This window comes from Molossus molossus, unplaced genomic scaffold (assembly GCF_014108415.1).
Source record: "Molossus molossus isolate mMolMol1 unplaced genomic scaffold, mMolMol1.p scaffold_m16_p_1, whole genome shotgun sequence".
In the NCBI taxonomy this organism is placed as follows: domain Eukaryota; kingdom Metazoa; phylum Chordata; class Mammalia; order Chiroptera; family Molossidae; genus Molossus; species Molossus molossus.
This window is the reverse complement of record NW_023425344.1, coordinates 168,798,323-168,814,158: the sequence shown is the minus strand read 5'-3', so window position 1 is coordinate 168,814,158 and position 15,836 is coordinate 168,798,323. Positions and strand designations below refer to the sequence as shown.

General features: G+C 36.3%; 1 protein-coding gene across 1 annotated transcript in view; it reads left to right on the top strand.

The window, feature by feature from the left end:
* TTC6 (tetratricopeptide repeat domain 6) overlaps positions 1 to 15,836 on the top strand; it is a 242,117-nt gene that overhangs the window by 187,033 nt on the left and 39,248 nt on the right. The window contains exons 13-18 of the mRNA XM_036244812.1: positions 3,003 to 3,465; positions 3,960 to 4,089; positions 4,917 to 5,089; positions 7,037 to 7,173; positions 12,927 to 13,096; positions 15,644 to 15,764. Coding sequence (XP_036100705.1) covers positions 3,003 to 3,465; positions 3,960 to 4,089; positions 4,917 to 5,089; positions 7,037 to 7,173; positions 12,927 to 13,096; positions 15,644 to 15,764 — 1,194 coding nt within the window. The remainder of the gene's footprint in view (positions 1 to 3,002; positions 3,466 to 3,959; positions 4,090 to 4,916; positions 5,090 to 7,036; positions 7,174 to 12,926; positions 13,097 to 15,643; positions 15,765 to 15,836) is intronic.

The window sequence follows — 15,836 nt, the reverse complement described above, 5'->3', positions numbered from 1 at the left end:
ATATCATTTCACTCATTGATATAAGGACATGAAGTAAGACTAAGCCAATTTGATGGCTAAATAAAATATTTTAGTGGAAAGAAATAAAATCTACTAAGTTATTTTTCTGAAGTAATTTAAGACCAAAACCCAACCCCAACCCCAACTCCAAACAAATACCACCGATTTGAAAGTCAAAATAGATTGCTGTTTAACTTAAAAAAAATTTACATTTAAACTATTGAATTGAGTAATAAGTCCTGATAGACAACCTATTTTTGTGTGTTATGAACCCCAATTCAGAGATCAACACAAATAAATAATTTTTGCTCTTACTTGGAGGTAATAGCATCTTCTTTAAAAATATGGAGGAATCTAACATAACAACTGAAAGTTCAGGTATGTTAATACTTAAGTGTTTAGGGCATAGCTTTCTTATGACCCAGCTGTTGTCAAAACAGTTTCCAAAATGCCCTGGGCTTTGTTGTCTTTCAGTATCCCCAATTAACAACAAAGATTCATTAAACTTATGCCCTTTTGCCCTAGCCAGTTTTGCTCAGTGGTTAGAGCATCAGCCCGCGGACCGGAGAGTCCTAGGTTCGGTTCCCACTAAGGGCATGTGCCTTGGTTGCAGTTTGTCCCTGGCATGTGGGTGGCAGCCATTTGATGTGTCTCTCTCATGTCGATGTTTCTCTCTCTTCCTCCCTCTCTCCTTCCTGCTCTATCTGAAGATAAATGCAAAAAAGTCCTGAGTGAGAATAAAAGCGAACAAACAAAAAAACTTATGCCTTTTTGAAAAGTGAAGACTTTCCTGGAAATAAGAGAGTCACCAATGTTTTGTTCACTTTATTGTTATAAAGAATTACTGGTTCTGAAAAGGGTTAATTATATGTTAGTGCGACGATTTACTGTCCTTTAGAAGACTGGAAACTGGGAAATAACCCAATGTAGGTGTAAGTGACAGAGTAGAGACCAACCCTGGTGGAGAGTGCCATCAAGTACCAAGTTCTCTGCACACTACTTATGCTTAAGTTACCCCTGCAACAAATATATCGGGAAGCCTTTTTGTTAGGTAATCTTTAGGAGACTTTAGGTAAGTTTTTCTAAGCTGATAAATATTTTAGATCAGAATCAGAAGATTGCTTATACCTTTTTAATACATTTGCTCTTTTCAAAGTATTGAATCTTCACCATCCTAGAAAGGATACTACACAGCACCTTTTGGTCATGACCAAAGTGACTTCTACCTATATAAATGAGACTGGCTGGTGTGGTTCAGTGGTTGAGCCTCAACCCATGCACTTAGAGGCTGCTGGTTTGATTCCCAGTCAGGGCACATGCCCAGGATGTGGGCCAAATCCCCAGTGGGGAGCATGCAAGAGGCAGCCAATCAATGTTCTCTCTCATTGATGTTTCTATCTCTCCCTCTCCCTTCCTCTCTCTCTAAAATCAGTAAAGAAAAAAAATTTATAAAAAGAAGTCAAATATATTGAAAATATAGTCAAAATATTCAAGAGTTTAAACATTTACAAATAAAATTTATTTAAAAAAAAGATATAAGCAGATTTAACACTGCTTCTGTGGGATGTTTTACTGTTTCCTGGCCCTTTATCATTTTGATTATAAAGTTCAACTATTTAGGGAGATTTATTTGCTTTTTCACATCTGAATTAAAAAATTTGTATAGATTGCAAACAGGCAGAGGTGGAGACAGTAAAACAAACTGTGGGAGTATTGATCTAAAATAATCCATTAGTACAGTTCTACTACTTTCTTTAAAAAAACATCTTGCACTAAATTACCACAAAAGTGTAGCTATGAAATAATTGTTACTTTAAAACAAGTTTATGGAACAACTTTAAAAATCATTTTATTGTTATAGGTTGAGATCTTTCTTTCACTAATTTTAACTTTGTTAACACAGAACTATCCTTACCATTTTATATCAGACCTGTAAACTTGTTTAATCACACACATTCTTGGTGGCTCGCTTAAATGGTTAGTTCTGCTTTCATTATTAGCACGTCCAAACTTGACCTGATTCTGAAAGCAAATCTGTGATTTCAATCCTGGTTTTCCTGGCCTGTCTTGCTCCACTACACCCCTGAGAGGGGCAGATTTATTTTCTAGGAGTAGGAGACGACATATTTCCCTTAGTGCCACTCATCTGTAATTTTCCTGATGGTCGGGTGTTGCTTTTCGCATACTATCTTGGTGGATGATGGTATAGGATGGAATAGAGTGAGAACAGAGATTTCCACTTGACCATTTCCACCATTATTTCCTTCAGTATACAGCTTATATAGTTATTAAGTTGATTCATTGACACTACATATCCTAGGACTAGGAAAATGATCACAGATGGGTCCATATCTAACCAGATCCATTATTAGGTGATTTCAGGCCAAGGTTCTTACTACCCCTTGACCTTCATAATTCCCTGATTTGATTGATGCACTTCAGTGGCATCCACAGTGGATATCTGTGGGTCAGCATAAGTTTAGAGCTAGTATCTAATAAGCCCCAGAAGTTTTGGTATTTACTCTTTCCCAGATCTTTGGAAGCTTTTGGGGGATAATTCATTAAATACACCTAGGCCACAAAGCAAGATCCTCCTTCAGTGAGACCTGGCCTGACCTTCCTGTTAAGTGAAAGGTCTTAGATTGTGAACTGGCTTAGATCTGAGAGCTGGGTAAGAGGTTGTGAAGACCTAGAAGGTTTTCATCTGCGTAAGTCAAAGAATACCTTAGCAGGCTGTCCAGCCATTGTATTTCTAAGGATCTGTGGTCATTTAGCTATTGCCACAGATCCTTGTGAGTTAAAATCTAATGACTGCCATTCTGTTCCTGTGGTTTAGTTTGGTAATTGACCACCAAACCCCAGCAAATAAACTAGAAATCTATGTTTAGCAAGTCTCTGGGTAACAATGATGCACAACAGAGAAATAGTAATTTTGTTTGTGGCTGAGTTGATTCATTGATTATAAAAATAATTGTATTAAAAGACACTCTTTTACAAACTAGGCCAACGTCTCATGGAATCCTTCCTGGACAGAAGAAATACTTGCTCAAAATTCCACTATATGAACGTCAATTTCGGTGTCCCAGCCTACCTTCATGTTTAAATTTTGATAAATTTGCCCAAAGTAAGGGAGGAATCCCAGAAAATTATGACTATCGAACATGGGTTCTTGATGTGTTCTCTAAGTATATACCTCAGAAGGAAACTTCAAGAGGGAAAGTTGTTAAAATATTGGTTCATAAAGACTTGCCTGAAGAAGTGAAAGAACCACCAAAACTAGAATTGAGTGATTCTTTGAAGTCTGGTCTTTCTCCAGAGGTCATTGAACATTATAAATCCGAAGTGAAGATCTTGACTGAAGAAATAAATAACAACAAAATATATCCTGCATTTTCATACTGTAGGCGTGGAGCTCTATACAGGAAACTGGGGAAGTTACAGAGTGCTATGAATGACCTACAGGAAGTAAGTTTTATTTAATCAAAATGACAATGTTAACAATTTACACTTGCATATCATTATCCATTCGTTTTTACTAAAATTTTGAACAATGTATTTGTAGTGTACCTTTGGGACTGTAAAATTATATTTATTGACATTTTCAAATAATAAATATTAAAAGCACTTTAGAGGTGGGGGGAGGGAAGAGATAAACCAAAGAATTTATATGCATATAAGCATAACCAATGGACATAAACAATGTTGTCACAGGGGTGGGGGAAGGATCGGGAGAAGGGTTTTAATGGGGGGGAAAGGAGAAATATCTGTAACAAAAATAATTTAAATAAAATATACCAAAAAATAAAATAAAAGCACTAGATTTTGTTTGTCCGATTGAGAAATACTATTTTATATCATACACATACAAAGCCATTGGGATCAATAGTGTTTAAAATTTGACAGGATAGCTTCCTTTTTAATAAATCAACTTTAATTGAGTTTTGACATATATCTTCTAGGCTATACTCTTGGAACCATTGTTTCTCAATGCCTACTGGCACCGGCATCTTATTTATCTTTTCCAAGACAAAGTTCATGAAGCTTTGGATGACTTGAATTATATAAATAAATATAATAAAAATAATGCAGGTGGGTTATATGTGCAGACAGTTATATTAATTATATCTTTACCTAATCTTTGGTCACTTAATAGTATTATAAAGATATGTAAATCCATAGACCTAAGTCTCCAAACAGGTGACACCCCTAAGTTAAATTTACTACGTGAAGTGTTAGTATCCTTTGTATACATTACGATAACTTGGTTGCTTACTGTTTATTTCACAAGAAGAATATGTACTTAAAAATTTTGGCTGCAGAAGTGATTCACAAGTATTTCCTTGACCACAAATCTGTGAATTACAGTTGTAGTTTTCCTAAGACTTCTTGGTTGGATGAAATCTCCACGTTTGACCTTGTGTAACACACTCGAACCAACTTGAACGACTACACCTGAAACTTTCTGGGAGTGAGAAAATGTCTTACTCACCTTTGTATCACCAGCATCCACAATATACCCCTAGAATGTATCATGAGCTTAATAAATGTTTTGTTTTGTTTTTATCTCTGTTGATCTTTGCTAAAACTGCATAAAATTTTGTGCCATCAAAATCTAACTTTTTATTACAAACACTAAAAGACAATGAAACATTTCAGGATTGAAAAAAAAGGTAATAGTTAATTTTTGTTACTTCACATTGAAATGGAAAATGCTTGTAATCATAAATGAATATTTATCCAATAAATTCTGCATTGTTGAGAAAATAAAAACCCTTGCATTAAATCATTAAGGAAGTATAATAGAGAAACATTATTCTAAGACTACCATTTTGGAGAAAGAGGGATTAATCTTTAAACATTTTCATTGTTAATAAAAGGACTGTAACTCTAATTTGTACATTTTATATTTTCTCTAGAGGCATATTTGTCAAAGGCAGAAATTTACAGGGGGAAAAAAGATATTACTCTGGCAATTCTAAACTATACCCAGGCAATTAAGTGCAAGCCCACGGATGCTGATATATATTTCAGGAGGGGTGAGATGTATGAGATAACAAACAAACTACTGGCCATCGATGACTTTTCTACAGTAAGTTGTATCACATATAATACTGCCGTTAGTCACATATTTTAGTTTATGATATCCTCGTCCTACTATTATAGCAAATTGTTCAAGTTCTTTCTTATATGTTGTTTAATCAAAACTAAGTTATTATAGGTTAGGACCTAGTGCATGCATTCCTGGAATTGATATTACCACTATGTCAAAAATTTAAAGCTATTATTATTAATGAATGAGTGGATTTAAAGAGTTGTCTATTGAAGCATTTAAGACAACTCTGAGGGGCTCTTGACTTTTCCAGCTCTCTCCTCTTCAACCATAAAACAATGGTTAAGAAAATCTTTTTTTCCTTCAAGCAATAAAAAAATCATTTTTCACTTAACTTTGAGACAAAGCTGAGTCTCTTCTGCATCAAACCCATCTGCTCCAAAAGAAGCTGTGCTCACTGGCTCGTTCATTCATTCATTCACAAACAAATGTTGTTGACTAAGGCATTCTACGATGTAGTGAATAAATCTTCATGAATAAAACAGACATGCTTCTGGCTTATATGGAGCGTACAGTTTAAAGGACAGAACGTTAAAGAAATAAATACATACATAAATATATAATTGTAAATTATGATGACTCCTATAAAGGAAATAAAAAGATGGGGGAGTAAGTTCTATTTGGTGGGGGGATATCAGGGAATTTCCTTGAGGAAATGAACTTTTGGTTGAATTGTACACGGAGGCACTATAGTCAGGCAAAATATTCCTCTGATTCAGGAGATTGGTCTCCTGACTTTCAACTCTAAATTCTTCATTCTTAGTACAATTGCAAATTTAGAAGTTATATAAATAATTTACCTTTTCATTTTCCCAACTGCCTTGTTTCTTTATCCTTGATGATTAGCCATATACTTAACATCATTTTTGCTTCAAGAGGATATTGTAAGTTTTGGTAACCTCTGGTCTTGAATAAAAGCTTTTCAATATTTTCTTTTAAAGATATTGAAATCATTAGATTATCTATTTTGTTCATTTCCTCCATCGGGCACCAATAGTTCAAAAAAAACTGATTAATGAAGTAATTTGAGGCCAAACAAACTTTAAAATTGTTAGGTTTTGCCTGGACAGTGTGGCTCAGTGGTTGGGCGTCGATCCATGCAACAAAGGTCGCCAGTTCGATTCCCGGTCAGGGCACATGCCCAGGTTGTGGGCCAGATCCCCAGTGGGGGGCATGCAGGAGGCAGCCAGTCGATGTTCTCTCTCATTGGAGTTTCTATCTCTCTCTTCCTCTCCTTTTCTCTCTCTCCAAAATCAATTAAAAAAAATAAACAACAACAAAAAAAAGATCTTTAGGGTTTTATTTCCCTGTTTTAAAAATACTTGGTAATCTTTGTGTTTCCATTTTTCCCCCAATATGAATAGGTGGGGAGCTTTATGACTGAGTATACAATGATTTAGTCTGTTTATTCCACTGCCTGTTTGTCAATGTGAAAGGAATGAGTCATACCAATGCCAATTCATTTGTTTTTACCATTTTAGGGACTAGATTAATCCATATTTTACTTGATTGAATAAGCCTTGATGTGGTCTAATATATGTATCTTTAATTGGTATAAAATGTTGAGGCTATGCTTGAGATGAAGTAGATAAATCCAATATAACACTAATCTAGTTGAACAATTCACTTATGAAATTTTATCAGTAAAAATTTCAGTGGGCGAAAGCCTTAGTTGCTTGTATATGCTGTTTTATTTAGTTCTCAGAAAACCTCCTTTTTCTAGAATGTGATGATAAGTGGATTTCCTAAAGACATGGTTTTTAAATGCAAATATTAACATTTCTGCATCTAAAGTAGATTGCTTTTATATAATCTGAAGTTAAAAATGTGGTTGTCGTCCATTTAATTTGTTCTGGGGTTATGGTTTTTTCATTACATGACATGTTTTTGTGTCTCCTCTCCAACCCGACACCCCTCCCCACGTAGTGCATTTTGTATGATCCCAAAAGAATAGATGCATTACTTAAGCGTGGAATGTTTTACTATGAAAACGAAAACTGGAATGCTGCCATACAGGATTTTACAGCCTTGTTAAATGTAGATCCCCAAAGTTCTCAAGCAAGGTAAGGATTATTTTTATAGGTGATTTTTGAAAGTATAATATTTTTTGGAATACATTCTCAGGTAAGAAAATTGCTTGAAACACACCAGATAGCCCCTTAAAAATAGCATATCTATTTTCAACGCTCCCAGTGAATGAAAATCTTTACTTATACCCTAACTGGAGTGCTTAATTTAATAAGCATAAATGACAATTTAGAGTTCATTAGCGTTTTCTAAATGCTAGTTACATTATTCATTTTTTAACATATTGGCCTATGTTTCTATTCTTTGAATATATTTTTATATACTTTGTATTCACTGAGTGCAGAGAACTGTTTGTTCATTAAGATTTCTGTAATATCTTACTGTAACTTGAATATTAAACTATGTTCTTCCAACCTTGTTGCGTATAACACAGGTCTCATTTTGTTACTTTTCTTTTAATACAAGTTTTGTTATAAAGAGGTTTTAAAAATGTTTATATAGTCATACCTGCTCATCTTTTCACTCACAATTTTTACTTAATATTAAAATTTTTATAGTAAAATAAAACACACTTCCAGAAAAGTGTACAACATGCAAATGTACAGCTTAATGACTTATCACAGTATAACTACCTGTGTAACTATCACCAGGTCAAGAAGCATTGTAGGCACCCTTGAAATTCTCCTGTGCCTTTGCTTCCCCCAGAAGGTTACCACTGTCCTGACTTTCATTTTAATCACCTCCTTGTAGTTCGTTATAGTTTCATCACATCAGTATGTGTCCCCAAACATTCTTAGTTTAGAATTGCCTGATTTTTTGAACTTTATGTAAGTAGAATATATTCTTTTACATATTGCTTCTTCCTCTGAATAGTTCATGCTCCTTTTAATTTTTTATAGTATTCAGTTGCATAAATATATTAATTACAATTAACTTATCCAGTCTACTGTTAATGAACATTTGAGTGTTTCTAGTTTTTTATGATTATGAATATTATTTCCTTCAATATTCTTGTACATGTCTCTTGGTACACTTATGTAATAGTTCCCCCTTATCCACAGTTTTGCTTTCTTTGGTTTCAGTTACCTGTGGTCAACCAGGGTCTGAAAATTTTAAATGGACATGCCCAGAAATAAACAATTCATAAGTTCTTTTTCTTTATTACTTTTTAGAGACAGAGGAAGGGAGAGGGGGAGAGAGATAGAAACATCCACGAGAGCGAACATCAATTGGCTGCCTCCTGCATGCCCCCCACTGGGGATCTGGCCCACAACCTGGGCATGTGCCCTCACCAGGTATCGAACCAGTGACCTCTTGGTCCATGGGCCAATGCTCAACCACTGAGCCACACAAGCCAGGCAATAATTCATAAATTTTAAACTGCATACTGTTCTGAGTAGTGTGGTGATATCTTGTGCGGTCCTGCTCCATTCTGCCTGGGATGTGAATCACCCCTTTGTCCAATGTATCTACACTGTATATGCTAACCTACCTGTAAGTTACATAGTAACCCTCTGGGTTATCAGTCTGACTGTTGAGGTGCTTGTGTTCAAATAGCCCTTAGTTTACTTAATAACGTCCCCAAAGTACAAGAGTAGTGATGCTGACAATTCAGATATGCTGAAGAGAAGCCAGAAAGTGATTTCTCTAAATGAAAAGGTGAATATAGTATAATAAGATATTTTGAGCCCTGGCCGGTTTGGCTCAGTGATTAGAGCGTCAGCCTGCGGTCCAGAGAGACCTGGCTTTGGTTTCCTCTAAGGGCATGTATCTCGGTTGCAGTTTGTCCCCGGCCCTGGTTGGGTCATGTGGGTGTCAGCCACTCGATGTGTGCCTTTCACGTTGATGTTCCTCTCTCTCTCTCTTCCTTTCTCTCCCTCCCACTCAATGTGAACAAAAAATGAGAAAGTGTCCTAGGGTAAGGATAAAAAAAAAAAAGATATTTTGAGAGACCATTCACATAACTTTTATTCTAGTATACTATTATAATTATTCTATTTCATTATTAATTGTTATTGTTAATCTCTTACTGTGCCTAACTTATAAATTAAAGTTAATATAGGCATGTACATATAGGAAAAAACACAGGGTTTTAACCATCCACAGAGGGTCTTGGAATGTAACCCCCACAGATAACGGAAGGTTATTATATATGCATTTTTGTTAGATGTACAAAGAGGAGTGGACTCTCTGATTCATAGGTTATGCAAGTGTTCAGCTAATAGGCCTGACGAATTTTCCAAAGCGGTTGTACTGTCAGCAGTGTATGTGAGTTCCACACCAGCACTAGGTTTTATTATGACTTTCAACTTGTAGCCAAACTGGTGGGCATGTTGCATGAACTCCCTGGGTTTGAATTTTTATTTTCTTCATTATTTTTCTGTGCATGCTTCCAGCTTGGGCCTGCACGCGGCCTTCTAGAGTCCTTGCAATAGGTGGAAACTTTCTACAGCCCTCACTTCCCTACGCATCTCCTTCTCCAGCCTCCTCCTTCCCAGGCTGCTTGGCCTGCCTACTGCCTGCCTCGACGGGTATCCCTTGTTCCAGATGGCGGCAGTTATTACATTTACTTTTAAATGTTTTTGATAAATAGCTTCCAGGAAGCCACACCAGCCCTGGGAAAGCTCCAAGGCAGACAAAACAAAGGGAAATCTTTGAGCCAATCCTTCAGCGAACCACCAGAGGGGTCGAAACACACTGCCACAAACGTTTGGGAACAAGATTTGTGTTGCTCCCTCTTGTACTGGGAGCCTGCACCAGGAATGCAGGTGGTTGTCCTCAGGGCCACCCCTGAGCTGGGAGATGGGGGAGGGAAACAGGGTAAGTTAGAAGATCACAGAGCTCTTTTACAAAAATTCAGCAGTTTTTTCCCCTTTATTATGCATTCCTCTGGTTGTTTTAAGTTTTGAATTCGATCCCAGAGTTCCAAGAAACATTTTTGACAGTTTCTGCCAGCTTATCCATTGATTTTTGTGGAAGGATGGAGTTCTGGAGTGTCCTGTATTACCATTTTTGTTCGACTCTAATCTCTCAACTCTTCTGATCATTGCATTGACTTTAACTTAATAAGCACGTTAGTGGTAATGGGAATCTTCACTTCTTGAATTTAATGAAAATGCCTTTGACTTTTACCAAAAAATATGATAGTTGTAAGTTCAAGCCTTGTGTTAATTATTTCAAAGGAATATCGTTTTATTCCTGTTTAAATTTTTACCTGTGATCTACTTCTAAGAATCTCATGTTAGCAGGCTAATTTTGAAGGATAAATGCCTTTTGACCATTATATATTTTCAGTTGAACATTATTAAACTATACTGAATTCTCTTTGTCTTTCTTTAAGATTTTTCATCTATATTCATAGTAAGATTGTTCACTAGTTTCATAGTCAGATTTTGGTTTCAGAATTTGGCTCCTTTCTCAAAATGAATAATACCTTTCTTCTTCATTTCTTAAAATATGTCCTTTAGGATTGGATAATTTTTGTTCTTTGAAAGTTTAAAAAAACTCACTTCTAAAATGATGCCATTTGAAGAGATGGAAATTTTTTCTGAAACTCTAAAAATTCTTCCCTCGTTATTGGTCTATTCTACTTATTCTTGATTTAAAGGGAAATTAGTTACAGGGAGGCATTACATTAGTTGGAGAAGAGCAAGAAGGTTGTTAATTCAAGGTACTGTTAAGACGCTATTATCTTATAAGGATGGGGCTTATATCTCATTTTAAAGAATTTGGCCTTATCCCATTGTGAACAGGGGCTGTAGAACATTTTTTGAAAAAGAGATCTTGATTATTTGATGATCAAATCCTGTCATTCTAGAACTAGAAATGGAGAAAATAGTAGCCCAGGTGTGAGCTGAGGGTCACTGTAGCTCAGCACTTCAGATGAGGGTCTGAAGAACTGAGGCAGTCAAAATGAAAAGGAACAGATGCAAAAGCAGTGTGTTTGAAGAAATGACATGACTTCATAGCGCCCCACAAAGATATTACTTCAGGTTTATTCTGTAAGATTTTAAGTTCAGAATCATATATATGCTGAAAAATAGTAATATCCTCTAGCAATCAGAAATCATTAAAATTAAATATAAAATTCTTGGATTTATAAGAAAATAAATAAAACATTTTTTAAAGATTGGGTTAAAAAAAAAAAGGTATTTTTCACCAGGATAAAATGTCCTGGGTCTCAGGATGCTTAGTGCTTTTGAAAGACCTCTTTTACCAGCCTACCAATATACCAGCTGCATTATTTCTTTTTTGTTGTTGATTTTTAGAGAGAAGAAGGGAGAGGGAGGGAGAGAGAGAGAGAGAGAGAGAGAAACATGGATGTGAGAGAGAAACATCTATCAGCTGCCTCTAGAATGTACCCTGACTGGGAATCGAACCCGCTACCCTTTTGTGTATGAGCCATCCTGACCGGGGAGGGATGCATTCTTTTCTCCAAATTCCTTTTGTTTTCATAATGCTATAAACTTTTTAAGTGTGTTTTATCTTCCCCCCGTATTTATTTTCTTCAGAGTGGGTAAACTACTAGCTATTCCTTCTGTTTTTCCTTTATTTCTAAAAGCTTATTTATTTTACATTAAGTGATTGAAAACAAGATTTTCAGGAATTGTTATAGTTGTGATAATTTTGAGTATAAGTCAATAATAATGGTAATTTCAAAACTGGAGTAAAGTTAATGAAGATAGAATCCAATTCACACAACTGATATAATAGCTTTTACCCATGGAGAGCAGCTTCACATTTATTTGGGCATATATTCAGTGTCAGGGGAAAATACCATGACAGTTCTACCCAGTGAGGCCCATTTTATTCAAAATGGATAATTTGACTTTTCTATAGAACAATCTTGTATAACTTAGGGTACTCAAAAATAATAAAAATCTTAAGATCTCATACTTATTTTATTTTATTTTAGATAGAGTGGAAGAGAGGGAGGAAGAAAGAGAGAGAGAGAGAGAGAGAGAGAGAGAGAGAGACATGCAACCCTGGCATGTGCCCTTGACTGGGAATCAAACCCTCAACCCTTTGGTCCATGGGCCGATGCTATAACTGCTGAACCAAACCAGCCAGGGCTCATACTTATTTTATTGACACACATTTCTGATAAATATAGGAAATATAATAAAATTAGTAAGAAAATAATTAATATGGAGCATATTATTAATAAGCATATAATTACATATACAATAAAGTATAATTGATTTCTTTATAAAATGTTTATATCCTCTTTGCTATTAACTGTGATCAAACTTTCCTGGGAAGCAAGGAAAAATAATTACAAATTATTCATGATTTCAGAGAGATAGAGAGAGAGATTTGTTCCACTTATTTTTTTTTTTTTTCCTCACCCGAGGATATTTTTCCATTTTTTATACAGATAGAGTGGGAGGGAGAGAGAGAGTGAAACATCGACATGAAGGGACACATCGAGTGGCTGCCACCCGCACGACCAACCAGGGCCGGGGACAAACTGCAACCGAAGTATGTGCCCTTAGCGGGAACCGAACCCGGGTCTCTCCGGACCGCAGGCCGACGCTCTAACCGCTGAGCCAAACTGGCCAGGGCTGTTCCACTTATTTTTGCATTCTTTGGTTGATTCCTGTATGTGCCCTGACCAAGGATCGAACCTGCAACCTTGGCATATCAGGATGATGCTCTAACCAACTGAACTACCCAGCCAGGACCAATCACAAATTTTAAAATATGAAATTAGTTGTATAGGATTGCCAGAAAAAGAAAATGTATATTTCGCAATACCTGTTAAAATGAATTTCTTTTCTCTTTCTAGGACATACCGAGGGAAAGCATATTTTAAACGGCACCTTTATAAGCAAGCAACTCAAGATTTTTCTGCTGCAATTCACTCAGATCCCAATAACTGGTTAGCATTTTATTACAGAGCCTGCATATTTAGAAAGAGTAACCCTTTTAGAGCGCTACAGGATTATAGTGTTTCAGGTACTTTGTCTTCAATAGCACATATATAGGAATTTGATCTGAGATTCAGCATATCACTTTCAAAGAGCGGAATGCTAATCTGGGATGACTAATGGAATATGCATATTATTATGTAGTTGTATATGTACTTATTTTAATGTATATTTATATAATATATATTCAGATATAAGCTACAATAGTTTAACTAAAACTGTTTCTAGTGAGTATACATATATTTACGTGTGTGTATAATTGTGGCAAAAAGAGAATATCATACCAAAGAAATCTTTCTACATCTTGAGTTCTGAGGACATTTCTGGAAATTTATGTCTATTTCCTAGTCAGCTTACTAAAATGGTAGTGAGTTTTCCTGGTGGGCTATGTCCTACTACATAATTCAAGCCCATGATTAGTCAAATTCAGAATTTTTAAATCCTTAAACCAAAAATGGGCTTTGAGAATCTTTAGTAAGGGGATGGCAACAGCTAATAGTGACCATTTCCTCCTTAGTCTATTATCCGTGTATTCTTAGTATATGAATATGTCCAGCACAATTCTGGGTATAGAGTAAGTGCTCAGTAGACAGTCCTCAGCTCAATAAATGAGCCCATCCTGACCAGCAAATTCCACCAACACTCCAAACATGACTGTGTTCACCTGGGTGCCAAGTGCTAGAATCCCAAATAAGGCAACATTTAGACACGAAGACACAACTAGGCTCACAAAGAGAAGTCAGTGCTCCTCGTGGCAGGCAATCTAGGGTGATTGCTATTGGATGTCTCTAAGGACATTTGCGTTCTGAGGCCACCCTTCCCATGGGTATTCAGATAAATTAACTCAAATCCCACCCTTGGTGCCAGGAGGAGTCTAGTGCCCTCCCTTCTAGTTCCAGTATTTCTTGGAAGAGAGGACTGGGGATTCCTGTTAATTCTCATATAATCTTTGTAGCTAAGTTTTGCCCTCTGGTTGATTCTCCATTTCTTTGCTTACCCATTAATTCCTTACGGCTACTGTCCCTTTCTGGACGTTTTAGGGTTGAAAGGGTAAAGTTAGCACAGACAATTTAATACTGAAGGCCAAACATTCCTGTTTCTGTAAGTTTATCTAACTCTGTCTGCTCTGTCCATCTGCCATCCCCTTTCACCCAGGTCTCCGAAGGCCTCTTTCTCATGTTCTCCTCTTCTCCACATTTTGAACTTCTCATCCCTGCTTTTCTTAGTTATTACAATAATACAAAATCCTTGTTATGTAATTATTCAGACCAGACCAGCTTGATTTTGGCCTCAATTTTTTTCCCCTAGTCTAGCCTAAGAAGTTGTATTTTCCACAATAAAAAAAGGACCTTCAGGACATTTTTCTAAGCTAATAATAATATCTAACATTTATTGGGCATTTTATTACTTGTCAAGCATTATTCTAAGTACTATATATGGAATGTCTCAATTAATATTCAAAATAACGTTATAAGGGGGTGATAATGTCATCCCTACTTTACTGATGAGAAAACCAAGGCACAGAGAAGTTACGTAGTTCTAATATTTTTTCCTTAGGAGGAATTTTTCCATTTTTCTAGAGCAACCAGCTGCAGCTAACTTCCTCCTTGCTAGCCAATCATACTGTAAACTGAACAGTCAGATTGCCTGCAAGTGATTACTTAATCTATATGACCATTTTTATACACTAGGTATACTTCCCAAAATCTAGTACCGTGAATATTTGTGTCTCAGACTGTGAGCACAATGCACGTTTTGGGGAAAAACTTTCCCTTCTTAGCTGGAGCAAGATTGAGAAGCTTGAGAAGCTTAGAAGACATTGATCAAATATCATAGAAAACCCATCCCAGTCAGTAGCATGTTTTTCAAAGTGAACAGGGGAATCAGTAAGTGAGGAGATGTGAGATGACCCCTAGACTGGTTATTGACAAGGGGCACAAACCTGGGTATTGAGAGGAGGCTCTTTTTGCCCCGTGCTTCTGTTATTTGGGACATGCATAGTCAAGTTAATCTGCCTAAACTCCAAATTCTGCTTCCCTTGGTGAAGCCTCTTTGAGCTGCCAATCCTGGTTTATGTGTGTCAGCTGGAACTCTGCCGTGCTCCCCAGTCTGGACTTGTACTAGAGCCTGTTCCTTGGCCACTAGCAAACGACTATCTTCATGTCTTCCATTAGGGCAATCAAGGGCCATGGCACTCTTCTGACTGCAATCCATGGAAAGGAATCAGAAGTTAGAGTCTAGATTCTAGGCCTCTCCTTGCCATTGATTTGCATCACAGCCTTGGTCAGTGTACCCACGGGACCTTAATTTCTTCTGTAAAGTGAGCGGCCAATCCTAGATTACTATCAGTATTCTCTCCAGCTCTAACTAGTTTGTGAACCATGATAGCACACTGTTACTTATAAACAAATACGATTTAGATGAAGACTATTTTGTACTCTTCAAGTAAATACACTCATTGTGGACTTGTTTTATTTTATATAATGTTAAAAAGAAGGAGGAAGGGTATAGACTAAAATATAGCTCAGATATGTTTATTCAGAACCTGAATAACAGATACACATTTATTTTTAAGCTCTCATAAATGATGGCTATGAGAATTTTGGTTGTTTCCTACATCGGGGCATACTCTACGCAGAACTAAAACTTTGGTTGCTGGCAATGTCTGACTTTGAAACTGTTATTTCTCTAGAAAGGTAGGTTTTCTTTTTCATTTTTGCTAATATCCCCTTTGTATAAAATTTTTTTTAAATGAAAGAAAAAGCTTT